At 36.0% G+C, this 18,154-nt stretch overlaps 2 protein-coding genes across 5 annotated transcripts; both read left to right on the plus strand.

Annotated features, from left to right (window-relative positions):
• Window positions 1-3,200: 3,200 nt before the first annotated feature.
• Window positions 3,201-12,894, plus strand: LOC132188297 (ethylene-responsive transcription factor-like protein At4g13040). Of its 4 annotated transcripts, none has more exons than XM_059602716.1 (8): window positions 3,201-3,513; window positions 4,023-4,077; window positions 6,435-6,548; window positions 6,784-6,911; window positions 8,081-8,156; window positions 10,393-10,573; window positions 12,190-12,311; window positions 12,410-12,894. In XM_059602716.1, exons 3-8 carry the CDS (start codon window positions 6,506-6,508, stop codon window positions 12,544-12,546), a joined length of 687 nt encoding a protein of 228 aa, XP_059458699.1. In that variant the 5' UTR covers window positions 3,201-3,513; window positions 4,023-4,077; window positions 6,435-6,505; the 3' UTR covers window positions 12,547-12,894. The 4 variants fall into 4 exon arrangements, with proteins under 4 accessions (XP_059458699.1, XP_059458702.1, XP_059458698.1 ...); XM_059602719.1 differs by having other exon boundaries at window positions 4,026-4,077; XM_059602715.1 differs by lacking the exon at window positions 4,023-4,077.
• Window positions 12,895-14,038: 1,144 nt separating this feature from the next.
• On the plus strand, window positions 14,039-17,869 carry LOC132187353 (uncharacterized). The gene is made up of 4 exons (XM_059601644.1): window positions 14,039-14,357; window positions 14,624-14,737; window positions 16,433-16,537; window positions 17,310-17,869. Exons 1-4 carry the CDS (start codon window positions 14,255-14,257, stop codon window positions 17,585-17,587), a joined length of 600 nt encoding a protein of 199 aa, XP_059457627.1. The 5' UTR covers window positions 14,039-14,254; the 3' UTR covers window positions 17,588-17,869.
• The last annotated feature ends 285 nt before the right edge of the window (window positions 17,870-18,154 follow it).

The following is an 18,154-nucleotide window of genomic DNA, read 5'->3' on the forward strand; positions in this document are numbered from 1 at the left end:
ATTGCAATTGTTCATTGTAAATATATGGTTAAGATCAAGGACGAAATCATGACTTTTTTTTCTTTTCTTTTATACATGTTTACAGAAGGGGAGGGAGAGGGAAAAGGGAGATTCGAACTGGTAATATCCACTTCATGAAACGTGGTTCACAGCCGATTAAATTATCTATTAAAAATTAAATCAAGAATTCTTATAAAGGAGATTAAAGCATGAATGAGAAATATATTAAAATTTAATACTTAATTAATATATACAAAATAAATCTAGTATCCATGTTATATTAACATGAAAAAACACACAATATATAATTGAATTTATATTTAATTTTGCAACAATTTTTTCTTTTGGTAGAGACACCATCAAAGAGTTATTTAAAAATACATCTTCAATTTTGTTTCAAAGCATAGTTTTTGATGATATTCGTGGCTTAAAATTGCTCATTTTGTGTGAGAACAAATACAACCCACTCGAAAAAAATAGACAAATAAGGGAGTCGCTGACGTTGAGTGAGTTGAGTCATTGTTGCCGCGTTGGAGAACAATTGAGGTTCACTTTTCCTTTTTCTTTATTTGTGTGTAGTCAAATAGGCTGGTGGGAGGCTTGGGTATGTATGAAGATTTTTTGTATTAACATGGACCAAGTCAAACTTTTTGGTATTTTCATATATATATATATATATATATATATATGGAAAAATCCACATTATTAACTCTCTTTATTTTATTTTATTTTTTTCAAATCCTAAATTTATATATTTTTTTAGAAAAAAAAAAAAAAAAAACCTTTGAATATTCTATGGGTGTCTAGCCACCACTCATAACATTATGAGTGGCCTCAATGCTCATTAGGGGTGACTTGACCACCAATAGAATTTTTAGATTATTATTTTTTAAATATTGGGTATTTTAGAGATTTTGATTCAATTTTAGTGAGCATATGTGATAAAAAAAAAATAAAAAATAAAAAAATAAAAAAATAAAAAAGGAAAGAAAAGAAAAGAAGATAATGAAAGGAAGGTGACATTGATCAAGTGCCAAAAATGTTAGTAAAGCCAAAGATTGGAATCATAGGATAAGATTAATTGAGGTAATTTAATTTTGTAGGGAAGCTTTTAGGGTTGAGTTGGGCGGGACATTATCTAGACTCGCCTACAAGGCAGGCCGCCCACCCAATCACCGTTTCGTCGGTGCCCCTCACTCGCTACCAACCAACTCACGCTATTAATCATTTTTCTCATCCTTTGTCTCACCCTTCACAATTCCATCAATCCCCAGTCTATCCCTCATCCCATTTCCATCACTTTTCAATCATCAAATACTCATATCGTACCGTACGTACGAGAGAATACGGGTCGCTAACTACTTTTTTGCCCTTCTATTTGTAGTCACTGACGCAAATCACCAAGGTGTAATAATTAAGGGCTGAGATTGCTTTCAATTTAAGGGTATTCAAACAAACAATTAACCCTTCTTCATCCGGTATCTCTCTCGCCGGATATGGTGGTGGTACGTCCAATTACTATATAATATATATCAATGCTTCTTTTCTTGTTGTAGTTCAAAAGTTTGCTTATAGCACATTTCAAATTGCTATTTTTGGCGGATAAGTCAGTCCATTCATATGATTCAATTTTAGTAGAATTTAGATTTGATGTACTCTTCCCCTTGCCTTCTCCACTTGTAGGAAGAACAAAATAAATCTATAATTTAGGTTGAAATATAAACAAAAACAATTTTGAGTGTAGAAATTGTTCGATAAGGTAATATTAGTCTAGCTCTTGCTTGAAAAAATATATCTACTTTGGTCATAATCATTTATTTGTGAAGATGTAGTAGGTGCGTGCACGCCGTATATATGGAACATACTAGAGATTCATAGTAACTTCAGCACATGCTCTTATTTATAGCGTGTTGATTTTATACTTGATATATATGTGACTGTAGAAATGTTTGAATTATACCTTGAAAATATATTATAAGTTTGAGTGACTAATATAGTATAGTTGGGCTCAAACCTATAAGCTTAAGCTTTTGAGTTGGGTGTTGTCCTAACAAGTTATATTACTAAAACATGTTGGAATTAGAATTTAATTAGAATTTTAGAAGAAGGGGGGAACTAACAAAATAAAACTCTAGGGACTAAAAATTAATTTTTTTGGGGGGGTCCTTTGAAAAGATGTCATAAATGTGAATGATTAATATAACATAGTTGGGCCAAAACCCATGAATTTAAGCTTTTGGGCTCAATGATGTCTCAAGATATTATATTATGGGCTTATTAAAATAATTCCCAAAATGTCAATCTCTCCAACATAGTAAAATAAGGTTAACCTTATATCTATTTATTCGTTAACATGAAAAATACTAAGGACGATCACCTATTGATGAAAATTGCCAAAACAGCCTTGGTTTATAATATCATTTATCATTCTCAATGCCATATTTTGTAAGGGCATGTTTGAGTGTGTGTTTGAAGGCTTAAAAGTGCGTTTTACATTCAAAAAGTTTGTTTGAAAAAAAAAAAATAAATAACATTTGGTAAAAAAAATTGAAAGCGTTTTTAAGGGTATAAAAAACCTAAAAGTGAAATTCAAGAATATTATTAAGGATACTTACAACATTTATTACAAACTGACTTGATAATTTACGTAACACTTATCATGACAACAGTTAAAATTAGAATGCTACGTCGCAATCTTACGTCGTAACACCTATATTTTATAAAATATGAACTATCACGTAAGTTTGTAAGAAATTATAGTAAAAGTTGTAAAAGTACTTCAAACATATTTTCGTTAAAAAAAAAAAACAAAAAAACAAAAGGTTTTCATAACTCCATCTACTTTTTCTTTATTCCTTTTATTTTATCTTTTCAAAACAAAAACAATATCAAACAACTCAAAACACAAAATTTTTCACAAAACACTCAGAATTATTTTTACCCTTTTATATATCCAATATAAAAAATAGCAACAAACAACCCAAAACTAAAAATATTATGACTAGTTAAAACCCTAAAAGGGACACCACCATCATGAAGGAATCAAACATTATTGGGGGGCATTTGGTAAATTGGTAGTATCCCAGTTAGATACGGTCTGATGACTCTGATGGTATTGTGAGGGTTCCAAAGGGTAGAAGTGGAAATCAAAGAAAGAAAGAAAGGCACATAGAAGCTTACGTTCCCCTACTCTAATTCAACCTTCTCTCTCCAGAACTGTTTCTCTGTCCACACCATTAAACCACCTCCACCACCACCCTGCCTCTCTCCATACAATGAGAAGAGAGAAATAAAAACAAAAGGTGGTAGATGCATGAGCCACAAACATAATACATACGCTCTTTGTCTGTGTCTGTGTCTCTGTCTCTGTCCTCTGTCTCTCTCATACACGCTCACCACCTTTCCTTCCTAAAAATCCTAATCCCTTTGCCTTTGCAACAATTTCCCACCAACCCTCTTTTATTGTCCTCCGGTTCCACGCCCCTACAGCCGCCACCTTCTCCGCCTCTTCAGGTACAAACAATGTCTTCCTTCTCCAACTGGCTTAGTTCTTGTCCTTGCTTTTGGGTAGTCCATGCTTGACTTGTCTGCTGGGTCTTTTGGTCATAAGCATTCCGCGTTGACGACTTCGATGGCAGAGAACTCTTCTTTATCTCATATTGGCTTTCTGGGTTTCTTGATTCTCGTGTTTTGGCTTGTTCTAGTGTGGTGTTTGGACTTTATATTTTGTATACGGTAATTGAGTTTTTCCTTTACCATTAACCCCTCCAAGAAAGGTGGTAGGTTGGTGGTTGACTTGGTTTTTAAGGAGAGAGAGATTAGGAATCCTGCCAAGGAACTCTTTGGGTCTTTTTTCTTGGTATCCCTGAATTCTGATCTCATTTAGCATGATGAGTGTTTTGGGTTCAAATTACAATGGGTTCCTTGTAAGGATTTTTCCTTTTTTTTTTTTCGTTTCATTCTTCGTGGGCTTTAAGTTTTGCCACCCTTCTACTAACTTGCAATTAATATACCAATTTCAGCAGCTCTGAGAGAAGATTGAACCAATGCGATGGAAGGTTTTTGGTGTTTGTATTGGTTAGTTTTTATTTTAATTGCATATGGGAGTGTATCTGTACTCAAGCTAATCTTAAATGCATACAAATTGAAGCCAAGCTGGGGTTTTAATGAAACATCGAGAGGAAATTATTGTTAGTTATTTCATCAATGTATTCCTGTTATAGTGTTGAGTGCTGAGATATATCTTGGGCATTGGGTATTGGAACTAGCTAACTGCCATAAATATCAAATTTCTACCCGGCCTTTATTGCTTTTAAGATGAATTTGGGTGATATTGGTTGATATTAGAGTTAAACTTTAAGATGGTTTGGTCACAGGATGATCTTTTATCCCACTGGTCATATGTAGTAGTTTCTTAGTAAATGCCTAGCCTTCACTCGTGATGTTATGGAGTTTGTGTGTGGGGAATAGTCCATCAGGTGCGGTAAGTGTAGCCAAGGCCGACCTATAAAAACAATCTTATTCGGAAAGAAGAAATATTCCGTCCAGTAGCGATTTAATTAGGTTCTCCTTGAATTTGTTAAATCCTGTATTCATTTTGATATTTGCAATGAAAATGGTATCGGTAGAAGTAGGCATATTATTGATGAAGTAATACTAATCCTTCGGTAGAAGTAGGCATATTATTGATGAAGTAATACTGCTTGTATAGCAATATGTGTGGAAATGAGATTTCTGTTTCATGGGTGAGTGGACTTGAAAAATAAGTGGAATCAAGGATTTTTATAATGACTAAGGCTGTCTGCTGGTGGAAGTTATCCTTCAGTTTGAAGCTTGCTTTCAAATGAAAAACTAATAGAAGAAAAGACTAATCTTGTGGCAAATGAATTCTTGTTCTCCAAATTTTCATTTTTGATTGCATTCCTTTTGATTGAATTTTGAGGAAGCTGTTCTTTTTGCTCAAATCAAGTATATGAGCAACAGTAGTTGTATCTATTTGTATATGAGGAAATTGCTATAGACCCCAGTGTCATAGGGAAAATTTTTCCCATCATATGTTGCTTTTTTTGATGAATAAGCATTTCATTAAAACTAAAGCTCAAAACAGAGCAACACGAAAACACAAATACAACCCCTTACAAAAGCAAAAACAGGGAAAATGAAAACCTACAAACCAGCAACTACTCAACACCAAAACAGGCCCTTACAACCCTTACATATTAAAACAACAAGCCAACAACCCTTACAAAACTACAAGCCAACATTACAGAGGATGGCAGAAGGCAAGTTCCACAAAAAACACAACAAAAGGTTCTCCCTAGTTCTAGGAAAACCTCTTTTTACAGCAATTCTAGCCATGATTTCCCTGAAAATCTGCTTCAGTAGCTGCTCTTCAGTTTTTGGAACAGCATCATGTCTAAGTTCATTTCTAGTACGCCAGAGGTTATAAACAACAGAACTAAGAACCAACTGACATATCAAGCACTTAAGAGAGTTCTTTCCCCACTTATTGCAGCCAAGTTGCACAAGTTCATCCCAAATCACAGGAGGCATATCAATTCTACAACGAATCATGCAATATTTCCAAACTCTCGAACTAAAGCTGCATTAAAAAAAAAAAAATGATCACGAGTTTCCAGTTGAGAATGGCAGAAACAACACTGAACCTCACCCTTATAACCCCATTTGAGTAACCTCTCACCTATAAGTAGCCTATCCTTCATAGCAAGCCACAAAATAAAAGCCTTCTTAGGAATAGCAAGAGGAAACCAAACTAACTTCCACCAAATAACCTCTACATTCTTCTTTCTAAGGGCTTCCCAAGTCTCTGCACTAACATAGACACCCTTTTTATAAACAGTCCAAACTGGCTTATCACATTGGCCTAAACAAACTTTAGAAAGCCTAGCTTGAATATCAACTAGAGCTTCTGATCTTGCTGGACTCCAAAACCAATCTCAATTGCAAATGATAGAAGACAGCTTAGCTTCAATATTACTTTGAGCATCATAAACAACCCTAAAGCCATATTGCTCAATCAAAACTCCTGCAGGATGCTACAAATCCAGCCACATATGAATACTATCCCCATTCCCAACTTCAAACTTCAAGAACCTTTTAGCAATAGATCTCAACTTCAAAATTTTCCTCCAACTCCAAGAACAATTCTGAGGAATTCCCATCATATGTTGCTGCCGTCAACTAACGCTGTTCTCTATACTTGTTTATGAGTATTCTGTATTTAGTTAATATTTTATCCATCTTTATCATATACAAGTGCTTGCAAGTTGTTATATTCTCTTTTAGAATATATTCAAATTATGTATTTAATGTTTGTTGTTTTGATAAATGGTTGTCATTTTCAAGTATTTTCCATCTGAACTTGGTTTCATGTGTACTTTTGTTATAATTGCTCTGTCTTCTGTGATCCCAAGGAGCTAGGTGATATATGGGAAAGGCCATCAAGTAAACCATTGTAAATTAATTGGAAGATTTGAGTCAAACCATGGTGAGCTTACGAAGGCGCAAGCTCTTGGGACTATGCTCTGGTAAATACTCTAGATATAGAAATGATCAAGTGCTTGTATTGAACGATCCCTATATAGGCTGTCACAACTCAAGAGTAATAAACATGAATTTTTTTAATGAGTAGTTAGTAAAATTTTCTATTAGAGGCTAAATGTAAATTCTATCAGTCTATCTTTGTGCTACCGCTTCTAAGTAAAATTACATTCTTCTGAACTAGAATCTAGTTTTATAACTAAAACTGGTGGGCCCCTGCAGGGAGAAGTTCTTTCATAGCTCCACTTCCTAGGTTTTTCAATGGAACTGCTCCTGAAAATCCTACCCAGAATACCAATCCTGTCAGAGTGCATCCAGTGCCTTCGGGCGATGTAGACCAGCCAGTGGGGGTAAGAAATATTAGTCCTTATTTATTTAGCCACAAGCATCATATTGATCATTGAAGTTGTTGTTGTCTGCCTTAATATTAGACTATCTTCTCAAATTTGTGCTATACCTGTAACATTTTTTTTTTCTTTCTGAAGTTTGTCTTATTTAGATATCTTAGAATCAAACTTTTTGTGTAACTTTATATTCATGTCACATAGCCAATTCCATCCAAACAGAACAGTAGATTTAATCGGCATATCCAAAGATATATTCTTCTTGATCAATGCCTTGAAAAAAATTCAGGTGCATTAGATTCTATGCTTTATAGATATAAGGACAAATTACACTTTACCCCCCTCAAACTACCACCCTAATCTCACTTGCACCTCCAAACTACAACTCATTGTAACCTAGACCTATTGACACCAAAATTTTCCAAGTTGCACCCCTTTTACTGAAAATACCCTCAGGTTACCAAAAAAAAAAAAAAAAATCTGCCCTAAAGGGGAGAGGGGCATGAGCCACACCCACTGCCCCTGCGGGGGTGGAAGTCCATTGCCTCAACCCCTGCAGGGGTAGTGGGGATGGCTCGAGCCCCTCCCACCTCTGCAGGGGCGCCTTGTGTATGTGTGTGTGTCGCATCAGGGTGCCTTCATCCTAAACTCAGAGTCTCCAATCCCCCCTATGCCATGAGCCTTTGGTAGTGGCTATCTCTGGCCTAGTTGCGGGCCTGATCCAGCCAAATTGGAGCCCTAGAACATCATCCCCATCCTCAACCTGCTCGCAAACTACTCGTACCTACCTACGGATCTTAAAGGTTCGCACCATGGTGCCGCATGTGGACCTTCTAGACTGGCTGGCCCTCTTCTTCAACTTCCACCCTTGCAGGGGCAGTGGGGTGGCTCCAGCCCCTCCCGCGAGGGTGAGTTTTTTTTTTGGTCAATTTTTTTTTTTTTTGTTTGTTTGTTTGTAAACTGGGGGTATTTTTGGTAGAAAGGGGGCAACTCAAAACATTTTGGTAGTTTATAGGTCCAATTTATAGTGAGTTATAGTTTGGAGGTGCATGTGAGATTAGGGTTGTAGTTTGGGGCCCTTGATATAATTGTTAACCAGTAAGCTGGATGTTTGCTAGATATATGATTTCCATTGAATGCTTTAAACTTATCTCAAGTTATCTGATATTTCCCAGCATAAAGTACGACCTGGATCATCAAATGAATCTGGTTCAAGCTCGTCAAAAGAGCAGCACATTCAACCAGTTGCAGGTTTGTTGTTCAGTGAATTATCTGCCTTATATATGCTTGAGTTAAATATGTCAAAGTGGGCTTAAATTTATTCATTCATTGCCTGTGCTAAGAGCATTAATATTTTGTGCATTATTAGAGAATTTTTCTTTAGTAATCTATTTAATGGTCACAATTATTGGATACCTTACAGAGGCATACGTAAAAACATTTTCTGTTTCTTAGTTTGAAACAAATTGATATGGATATGCTGGGTAAGTATTAAAAATACCATAAGGATCTGAGACCAGATTAGAAATAATGAGGGTAGGTGATACAAAAAGGAATGTTTGAATGATTTGATATGAAAGCCTCCTCTTCAAGTCCCCAGATATCCTTTGTTTGGAAAAGCGAGTTATACAATCTTATGCTGTATTTAATGATTGTGGTGTTTGAACGATATTTCTGTCAGTAAGCTCAGAGGATCTAGACCCTCAATATTTTTATGAGTTTTTCTCCAGGATATCAGCACATACTGTTCATTCAGAGCACAAATGGTGTGATCAATCTTTTTCCAACTAGATGTTCTTTTCCATTTTTTCCCCTCAGCAACTCCTAGATGAGTATGTTAAAGTAATGATTAAGTGATTAAATTTACCTTTTCTTATCAGCTTAAGCTTTTAGGATAACTGGTAATTTAACATGGTATCAAAACCAAAGGTCATGGGATCGAACTTTGACTCCGTTAAATCACCCCCATTTAAATTAAATATTTCACGTGTTGGGCTTCACCTATTAAAAGGGAGTTTGAGCCCACACGTGAGAGAGAGTGTTAAAGTAACGATTAAGTGATTAAATTTATCTCTTCGTATCAACTTAAACTTTTAGGATAACTAGTAACTTAACAGAGTATCTCTTAACTGGGTATTCGTCCACACTTTTTGTGGCCCTTGCTTGCTCGCTTTTGTTGTCAAAGCACCCTATCCTTTAGATATGCTTCAAGAACGGACTCCCATGTTTTGTATAATTGTTAAATATCATATAAAACCAACTAAATAACTTGATTTTAGGGGACATAATATAAAGAATGAAAATATCATACACTGTCATCATATAAAGCCTAAAGTTTTGCAGTTTTATCGAAGTAGCAGACTTCTGCATGTAAAATATCGTAAATGTTACCTAACTTAAAACTCTCCGAAACTAGTCCTTTCCTTGTAAATTATCATCCTCATCTTCTACTAGTCTTATTGCAAATCACTAAGTTGAGCCTTCTAAGGTATTTGTCGACATTGATGGTGAAAATTTTTGTATACTTATCAGTCGTTCTAACAGATATATTTTGTAAACTTAGTGACCCACATCAGATTAGTCATGAAAGTCATATCATCAGGCTAAATTCTGTTCTCCATATGAATTCTCAGGAGCATGCTCAAGTTCTTGATCTGAATTGAGTCCTCTTTGTTTACCATATTATACTTCTTTGTGAAGTTAATTCATAATGAATCATATGTCATATTAATGGAAATTTTTACCTTCTGGAGGGTCTATATTTTGGAAATATTAGTTCATGGGTGACTGTTGCATGACGAAAATTCATGCAATGACAGATCCAATGTTGCACATATTGCATGTGTGACTGAACCTAGTTTTCAGACACCTTGTGCATCATAGCTTCCTGGCATATGAGATCTGGACCCGTTTACTTCTCTCTAGGTCTTTAGGGTCATTGCTTGAATGGTTTTGATTTCCTTTAAATAATATGTGGAGTTTTGAGTAGAAGAGAACAATCATTTTGGTGGAGGACGCCATTTCTGTCATTTACTTCATAGAAATTGAGTGCAAAGTGAATTTTGAGGGTAAGAAGTTAAGGTCCAAATGCTTAGTACGATTGTTAATGGTTACAAAGGCAGTGGACATTCTTTTGGAAACTTTTTATATCTAGGTTTCTGGTTTGGAAGAGTGTTTGATCTCTTCCATATTTTGATTTAATGGACGTTGCCTTGTTCGGTAGCATGGTTCCATTCACTTCCATTATTGAATACTTTGCATTGCATTTGGGTTTCACCTCATATATGTGTTTATATATCAATAAAAAAGCTGATATTTCTTAGGACCAAATTCATACTTTGACTCTCATGGACAATGCTTTTTTTTGGAAGTATAAATGGATAATCTATGAGTTTAGCCAGTTCTTATTGATCTTTTGGGTGCGAAAGTCAAACTTTTTACATGTGGAATTCAACTCATGTTACTGCCTGATTTTTTCCTTTTGTAGGGCCGCCAGTAAAACGCAGAAAGCGTCACAGGAGAAAGCATTTTCAAAACCAAGAACCATGCCTGATGAGAGGTGTCTATTTCAAGAACATGAAATGGCAGGCAGCAATAAAAGTTGATAAGAAACAAATTCACTTGGGGACTGTTGGTTCACAAGAAGAGGCTGCTCGTTTGTATGACAGGTAGTACTCTGAATCTCACCTTTGTTCCTACCAACAATTTTTATTTGCAAGAGCAGTATTGATTTTAAAGTAACCATGATTTTGTGGATTTTTGTTCTTCTTTTAGCATTTAAGGGGGACTCTCTATGTATACATCCCATGTATTAGGGCTGCGCTCCTCTGCGCATATCAATGAATTGATATAAATATATATCTGAGTAACCATGAGATTATGTAACACAAATTCTTTTGCTGTGATTACCTAAATCTATTCCTTAACCCCCCGCCACAAGAAAAAAGAAAATTGCTTTTCCCAGTTGGCACAAGTGGGAAAACCATGACCCCTGCTTATGGGTTGGCCGCACAAATCAATATTTTACCTTTTTATCTACTCGTGGCCCTTGTTTATATTAGATGATTGATTACCTTGCAGTTATTAACAGTGTCATCTATGCTGATGGGCATTTTACTTCTCTTTGAAATTGTAGCACCTTCATATCAAAGCTTTTTAGTCTTTATAATGTTGCATTTTGTGCTGAAAACAGAACATCTTGATTCCTAGTTGTATCATCATAAGAAGTTATTATACTTTTTTTCAAGGATTGTAGCTAGAAACACTAATGCGTGGTTGTTTGGAACCAAAAAACTTTCTTAGGTTTTAGTGTGTTGGCAAATTCTGGTGTCAAAACATCTGGTATGGATCGTTAAGTTGTAGGTTTTGGTTTAGAGTTGAGTCAATGTCAAATGCGGTTCAAGAAAAGGCTAAATCAGCCATCTGGACTGAACCTTAGAAATAGGATGTTGACTCAGCAAGTTTGCAGCTAAAAGGTTATGGGATCTAAAACAATTGGTGCTCCAAGGGGAGGGTTTAATACAATTATACAAAGATTTAATGGTATAAGGATTGGGGTTGGGTAGTAGGAGCCAATGAGTGTTATTCTGGAACTTGGATGTTTTCAGGCTAGAAAGGATTTTAGCTGTAGATTATCATAGTTTGCAGAAATGAACGTACCTTGAAACGCATGAAAGCATGCAAACTAATACGAGAACAAGAGCATTTGTATTATGGGATATTCAAACCACTTCAACCACATGCACGTTTGTGGTGCTTTCATGAATGGGGTGGCAATTGAAGACATTACGGGCAGGTAACTATTACTGAAAGAGCATGGCTTCGTTGTGCTTAAGATTTTTGGAAAAATGATTCTATTGAAATGTAGAAATGAACAGAAAGATTTGGAATATGGGTTTTATATAAAAGAACACCCACACAAACTCCGAAAAACTTTCTTATTCACCAAGAATGACACCTGCCGATTTATCCCTACAATATTTTTAACTAGAAATGGGGATAATACTGCTATTTGTCCAAATCCAGACACAAAGATGGGAATTGTTTACTTGTGGTAGTTCTGCCTTTCCTTTGGACTTCCTGGGTTTCTCATGTTTGGGCTTTTGTTCTGTAATCTGTCTTACAAATAATAATGGTGGTCTATGTCATTTCCCTCTGTGCTAAATCATCAGGCTAAAGAAAGGAAATCATTTCGTTACTGATGATTTTTGGGCAAAGCTTTATCTGCCAAAATAGATTAACTACAGGTATGCTTAAACTCATTAGTCCCTTTGTTTATTTCCAGGGCTGCTTTTATGTGTGGGAGGGAACCCAACTTTGAGCTTTCTGAGGAGGAGAAGCAAGAACTTAGGAAATTCAAGTGGGAAGAATTCTTGGCAATCACTCGTCATGCAATAACTAGTAAAAGTAATCTTTCTGGCTAGACTATGTCATAATTATATCTCCAGGGTTCATCTCCTTGGATATTTAACTGGTTTCCTTTATTTTTATTTTAAAAAATTCAGAACACAAGAGAAGGCTCGGGCCGGGGTTGCAGCGGAGTTCTGAGTCTCCCTTGCAGAACAGTGAATGGGATGGCAAACAGGAAGTCAATGGTCTTTCAGCTTCAGAAGATGTGGAGCCAGACACATCACTCTCTTGAAAATTATGAATCCATAAGGCTGAATTTTCCAGTTCTAAAGGTAATGTTCTAGCTGATAGGCCTCCAATTTTTGGTGTATAAAGGCCCCTATTAGGGTAATCGTAGTAGATTTCATTGTCTCTTGGTAAGCAAATCCTTAATCACTTCTACCCAATAAAAAGTTCATCTTAGATGTAATATAGTTATTACACCATCATCCTTAATCTTATGTACTCAAGCTGAGATATAATTCTTTTTCCCCACAGTGGAAGCTTAACTAGTTCCAAGCTCATTATACTTTATTTATTTATAGACTAAGTTGGAGGAAATTTCCCCAACATAGCTTTAGAGGAAAACTTTGTGCTTTTATCTAGCGCTTCTTGAGAAATTTAGTTCCAAAGAGAAGCAGTTTCTTCCTGCAGTAATTTGTTTACGACTCGAGGATAATTGGTGACGAATTTAAGCGTCCTCGAGTAAAAATCTTAAATCGATTTGTCATGCCCTTTTTTGTTTAACTGGCAAATTTGAAAGCAAATCAAGATTCCGGGGTTATTATTTTCTCCGAAAATAATTGCCTTCATCTTATTGTTTTAATGGTTTCTCTTTTTTGGTTCCTTATTTGTTTGAGAGTGTTTAAAGCAATTTGACAACGAAGACATGTAGAGTACCATACTCCCGCCCTAAATTATAAGGGCGGAAGTGAAATTTATTAAAATTTTCACGTGATGCTATTACTAATACCTCAAATAATATAGCGAAATAAATTCCTCTAAAATTCATCAATAAAATATGGAAAATGATAAAGGCACAACTTAAACTTAACTTTGGCCCAACTTTTCTCTAAGTTTTTTTTTTTTTTTCAAAAAAAAAAAAACTGCCTGTGGAGGAGAGAGAGAGCCTTAAACTAGAGAGGAAAATTTGGTCTAGAAATTGGGCCAAAGTTGGATTTAAGTTGTGGCTGTATCACATCTCATAAAATATACCAGAGCTTTTCATTACAAAATAAAATTTAGGAACAAATATATTTTACCATCCAAAAGTTGTATCACTTTTTTCATTTTGCCCTCTAGTATTTAAATATTGGCAATGTATTCCAACCAAGTTTTCAAAATTTTTAATGTATCCACTCTGTAAATCATTTCTATTTTCCCGTATGAAAATTATTAAAAGTTGTAAAACCCCTTTTTTTTTTTTTTTTTTTTATAAGAGCCCTTAAAAGAAGGAATGCCGTAGCCATTCTCAATTATTTATTTTTTATTTTTTTTAAATAAGAGCATTTTTAGAATTCAACGAGCGGACAAGGAATAATTTTGAACTGAAAAATGCACATGAGCCTTTTTGGTCGGGTAATGTTATATTTATTCTTATTTACTTTCTCACATTCATATGTAACTTTTAAAACTATAATTAAATTAAAATTCAATAAAAATCTATCTCATATTTAATATTAGTTTTAAAAGTATGAGCTTGAAAAAATTATGCAAAAAAGTAAAAAGTAGATAGAACATTTTTCTTTTCCATCAAATAAGACGAAAGGGTAAACGGAGTGCCTTGACGGAAACTCCGTATAAACCCGACCCGGAAGAGCTGGACCATTACCAGCACCGATATGTCCACCGCTTCCGTTTGTAAGATCATCGCGAGCATTCGCTTCCTCCCTGTCACTCGCTGAAGCACAAACTGACCAAAACAAAGCGAGCTTTCATTTTTCCTTTTGTTGAAAAGAACAATGGCTCCGGAAGACTCAAAGCCCCTAGAAGGAGAGGCTCCATCGTCTTCTTCGTCCTCTGATAGCTGGAAGGAGCGCATCTTCATCCCTACTCTCCTGGCAGGTCTCATTTCGTCTATTTCCCATTTGTTTGGTTGCCAATAAACCAGAGGAAAACGTCTGAAACAAGAAGAAAGTTCTTAAATTATAAGTTTTATATTGCTTTTTTGATGAAAACAAGATAAACCCATTATTTCTAAACCTTTTTTTTTTGGTTGGTATTGGGTGCAGTTGGGTATAGGTAGGCTCAGAATAGTGAGATTTTATATGGTATTGAATTTATGAAAATGGGATTTCTTTTTTTCTTTTTCTTTTTTCGGATTTGGGCAGGGATTGTTGGTGGAGGAGCTGGATTGATGTCGAGGCATCGGAAAGTTCACGGTCTCGCAAACATATCTGCTACTTATGCTTCTAATCTCGCCATTGTCACCGGTTGCTATTGCGGTAAGTTATTTTTATTTTCACTTTTTGTGTCCTGTCTCAGCTTTATAGAACTTTCAGCGACGTGATTATGTTGGATTGTCGGTCTCTCGATGTGTTTACTTAGTTTTATTTATTCATGTAATGATCTTTTGAAACCCCTGAAATTTGAACTGCTACTATCGTCTTCCGCGTAAAGTTCAGTGTCATACATTACATGCCAACCATCTAACAATTTGGTATTGGTTGGCTAAACTGGTAAACTCTTTTGTCATAGAACAAGGGAATTGAGATCAAATCGCGCCTTCACCAGGGGTGAGGAGTTCAAGGGAAGGGAGAGGGCCACCTCCTATGTGTAGCCATAGGCCCAATAGATCTCCAATGGACCAAAAAAGAAACTTTTGTCTTAGAATTTGATGATTTGTGACAAGCTTTGCTAGCCCCCTCCAAAAGAGGGTTGTTTGATGTTAGATCTTTTTACAATGTCCTTATCCTTCATGATGGCACTCTCTTCCCTTGGAAGAGTATTTGGTGGATTAAGGTTCCTTTGAGAGTGGCTTTCTTTGTTTGGTTGGCCGCCCTAAGGAAGATCTTTACATTGAATGACCTAAGGAAGCGGCATGTTATTGTGTTCGATTGGTGCTGTATATAAGTAAGAGGAACGGAGAGTTTGTAAATCATCTTCTTCTCCATTGTGAAGTTGCTTGTGCCTTGTGGAGTGCCACCTTCAGTCGTGTTGGGCTGTCTTGGATTATACCTAGATGAATAGCAAACTTGTTTGTTTGTTGGAGGGGGGTATATGGTAGTCTTCAGAGTGCAACTATGTGGAAGATGGCGCTTCATGTCTTTTGTGGTATCTTTGGAGGGAAAGACATGAACAAGTATGTTTTGCTAGTCTTACCCAACTAGCGGTCAATGCCTGGAAGTTTGGGTTCTTTCTTGTTTTGTGAATCAACTTTAGGATCTTGGTTTTCTGTTGAAGACATAATAGAATTCTAGAATATCTTTACTCAAATTATAGGGCTGTAGTTGGTAAATCTGTATGTAGAGCTTTCCATCCGTTAGAGTATATTGTCCTATTCTGGTCTTAGAAACCAAGACTATTCTGGTCTTAGATACCAAGCTTTTAATGATATTACTTATTAAAAAAAAAAAAAAAAAGACTACTTCAACTAGTTACTCGGAGGAGTTGATTTCGGTGTTTTTTATAATGTTTTATGGGTGTACTAGTAAAAAAGTAGGGTTAAATTCACTTTGGGGTTGAGAAGATATACTGTTATTAAGGCTTTAGAGTTTTATATTGCATAGTGTATGAAACTATCGTAAGAAACAAAACACCCAAGAACAGGTTTTTCCTTTGTTTCCCTTCCTGAAACTAAGGCTTCAATGAACAATTGACGCATCTTTCTGCTTTATCATGCTGCTGACTGCATCACATGGATCCTTTGGTGGTTCATTGTCAAATATTCAGTATCCAGTCATATAGGATGGGAGTCTGAAAAAAATTATCCATACATGCATGCATTTATCCTGATAGTCCACATTTTCCCATGACTAGTGTGATTCATCTCAAGAGAATGCAAGGCAACCAAAGACACATAGGCTCTGGCTGCAAAAAAGGGAGATGTTATGGAATCGCACTGGAAATTGATTGAAAGGCTAGCCTAGTTTTTCGGAGATGATTTTGTTTTAAACTATATCGCTCATTTGATTTGGCAGGAGCACGTGAGTTTGTGAGAGCAACTCGGAAAACTGGACCTGATGATCTATTGAACTCTGCAATTGCAGGCTTCGGTACTGGTGCTCTGCTTGGACGTCTTCAAGGTTAAATTCCATGAATCTCTCTCTCTCTTCCCCCCCTTCCCCCCACCCCCCAACTTTTGGTGTGTGGGTTAGTGTGTATATATGTTTATATATAAATTTTTTGTCAAACTGCTGTGGTAACAATCATCTGCTTGTTGTAAACAGGATCAAACATTGAACAATTCTGGTTGCTTAGGCGTCTATAATGTGTATTACATAACAAATTTGCCTTGCAATATCTAAATTTTTAGCCTGGACTTCTATTTTATATTTTTTTCTGTATTCTAAAACTAGTAAAGATAATGAAGCTGAATTTGAGCTTTACGTAGTCGTCTACATGAGACAGGAAAATCCCCTAATTCTGAGGAAACTTAAATTGAGTTAGAACATCGTCATTTGAATTGAAACTCTGTCCAGATGCTTGTCTTGAAAAGCATTGCTAAATGGTTGATGTGTGTTTAATTACTCAAGTTTTTGGAGAGGGGGTGAGGGGATGGGGACATTGTAGTGAACGGTGCTGTGCAGGTACATCGAGTAAGGTGCACTCAAGCAGTAAGTGGCTGTTGATTTTAGGGGGAAAATATACTTTGGTATTCCAAACTACTATTCCTTTATTTACGCCTCCAAGCTATCAAGTGTGACACTTAGATACATCAAACTATCATCATTTGTCAAAAATGCTCATTAAATGGATCACGTGCGTTGCACGTGGTAACTGGTACCGTTTACTGCTTTTTTACATTGACCTCCCATGTCCCACTTAAGTTTGTTTGTTTTTTCTTTGGCATGTTAGGTGGTCAATTAGGTGCTTTCCGTTACTCGATCGTCTTTGCTATTGCGGGCACAACAGCGGATTTTGCGACACTTAGACTAAGCCCTCTCTTGAGAAGTTACAGTGAATCTATATTTGGGAGTAACGGGAGTTCACAGAAGGATGATTGGTTGAAATTGCCGGAGTGGTCCCCCATCCAAGTGCTTGATGAGGAAGCTCTTGCTGCAAAACAAGCTCGGGAACAACAGCTCTATGCACAAAGGGCGGCACTTGGCGAACTGAGCAAAGAAGAATCTTGAGAAACATCTTATAATCATGTACATTAAATCCTGTCTCTGTTGATGCAAATGTTTTTGGTGCTTGTTTCTCCAGCTGATTGGAAATGGCGCGAGTAGACAGTTTTGACGAAGTTGGTTTGTTTATCTCAATAATTTCCAGTTCAATTGATGAACTTGCAGCTAGTCCTATCAAAATTTGTCCTAGTAAAGTTCTTGGAATGCAGAGGAGATCATCAGATTTGTGTACTAAAACAATTCACAAATTTCCTGGCAAATAAATGGTCGAAATAATTTTGAAGGCAATTAATTCTGATGAAGTTGTACTTTTGCAGCTTTAAGTAATGCTATAAATTATGTTTTTATTTTACAATTTTCTTATAATACTCATGCAGTAGTCTAACCAACTTTGGTTGTTCAGGCTACCTTTCCAGCTACTGTGGGGTGTGGCTGCCCTCCCGGGCTCTTCTTCCCCCTTTAGCGATGTAGGAGCGACCGTGTCACCACTCTTCTTTTTTGCTAGATTTTAATTTTAATTTTTTTAGTATTCATTTTTTAAAGTAAAATAAATAATTATTATGTAAATATGAT

This window comes from Corylus avellana, chromosome ca7 (assembly GCF_901000735.1).
Source record: "Corylus avellana chromosome ca7, CavTom2PMs-1.0".
Lineage (NCBI taxonomy): Eukaryota > Viridiplantae > Streptophyta > Magnoliopsida > Fagales > Betulaceae > Corylus > Corylus avellana.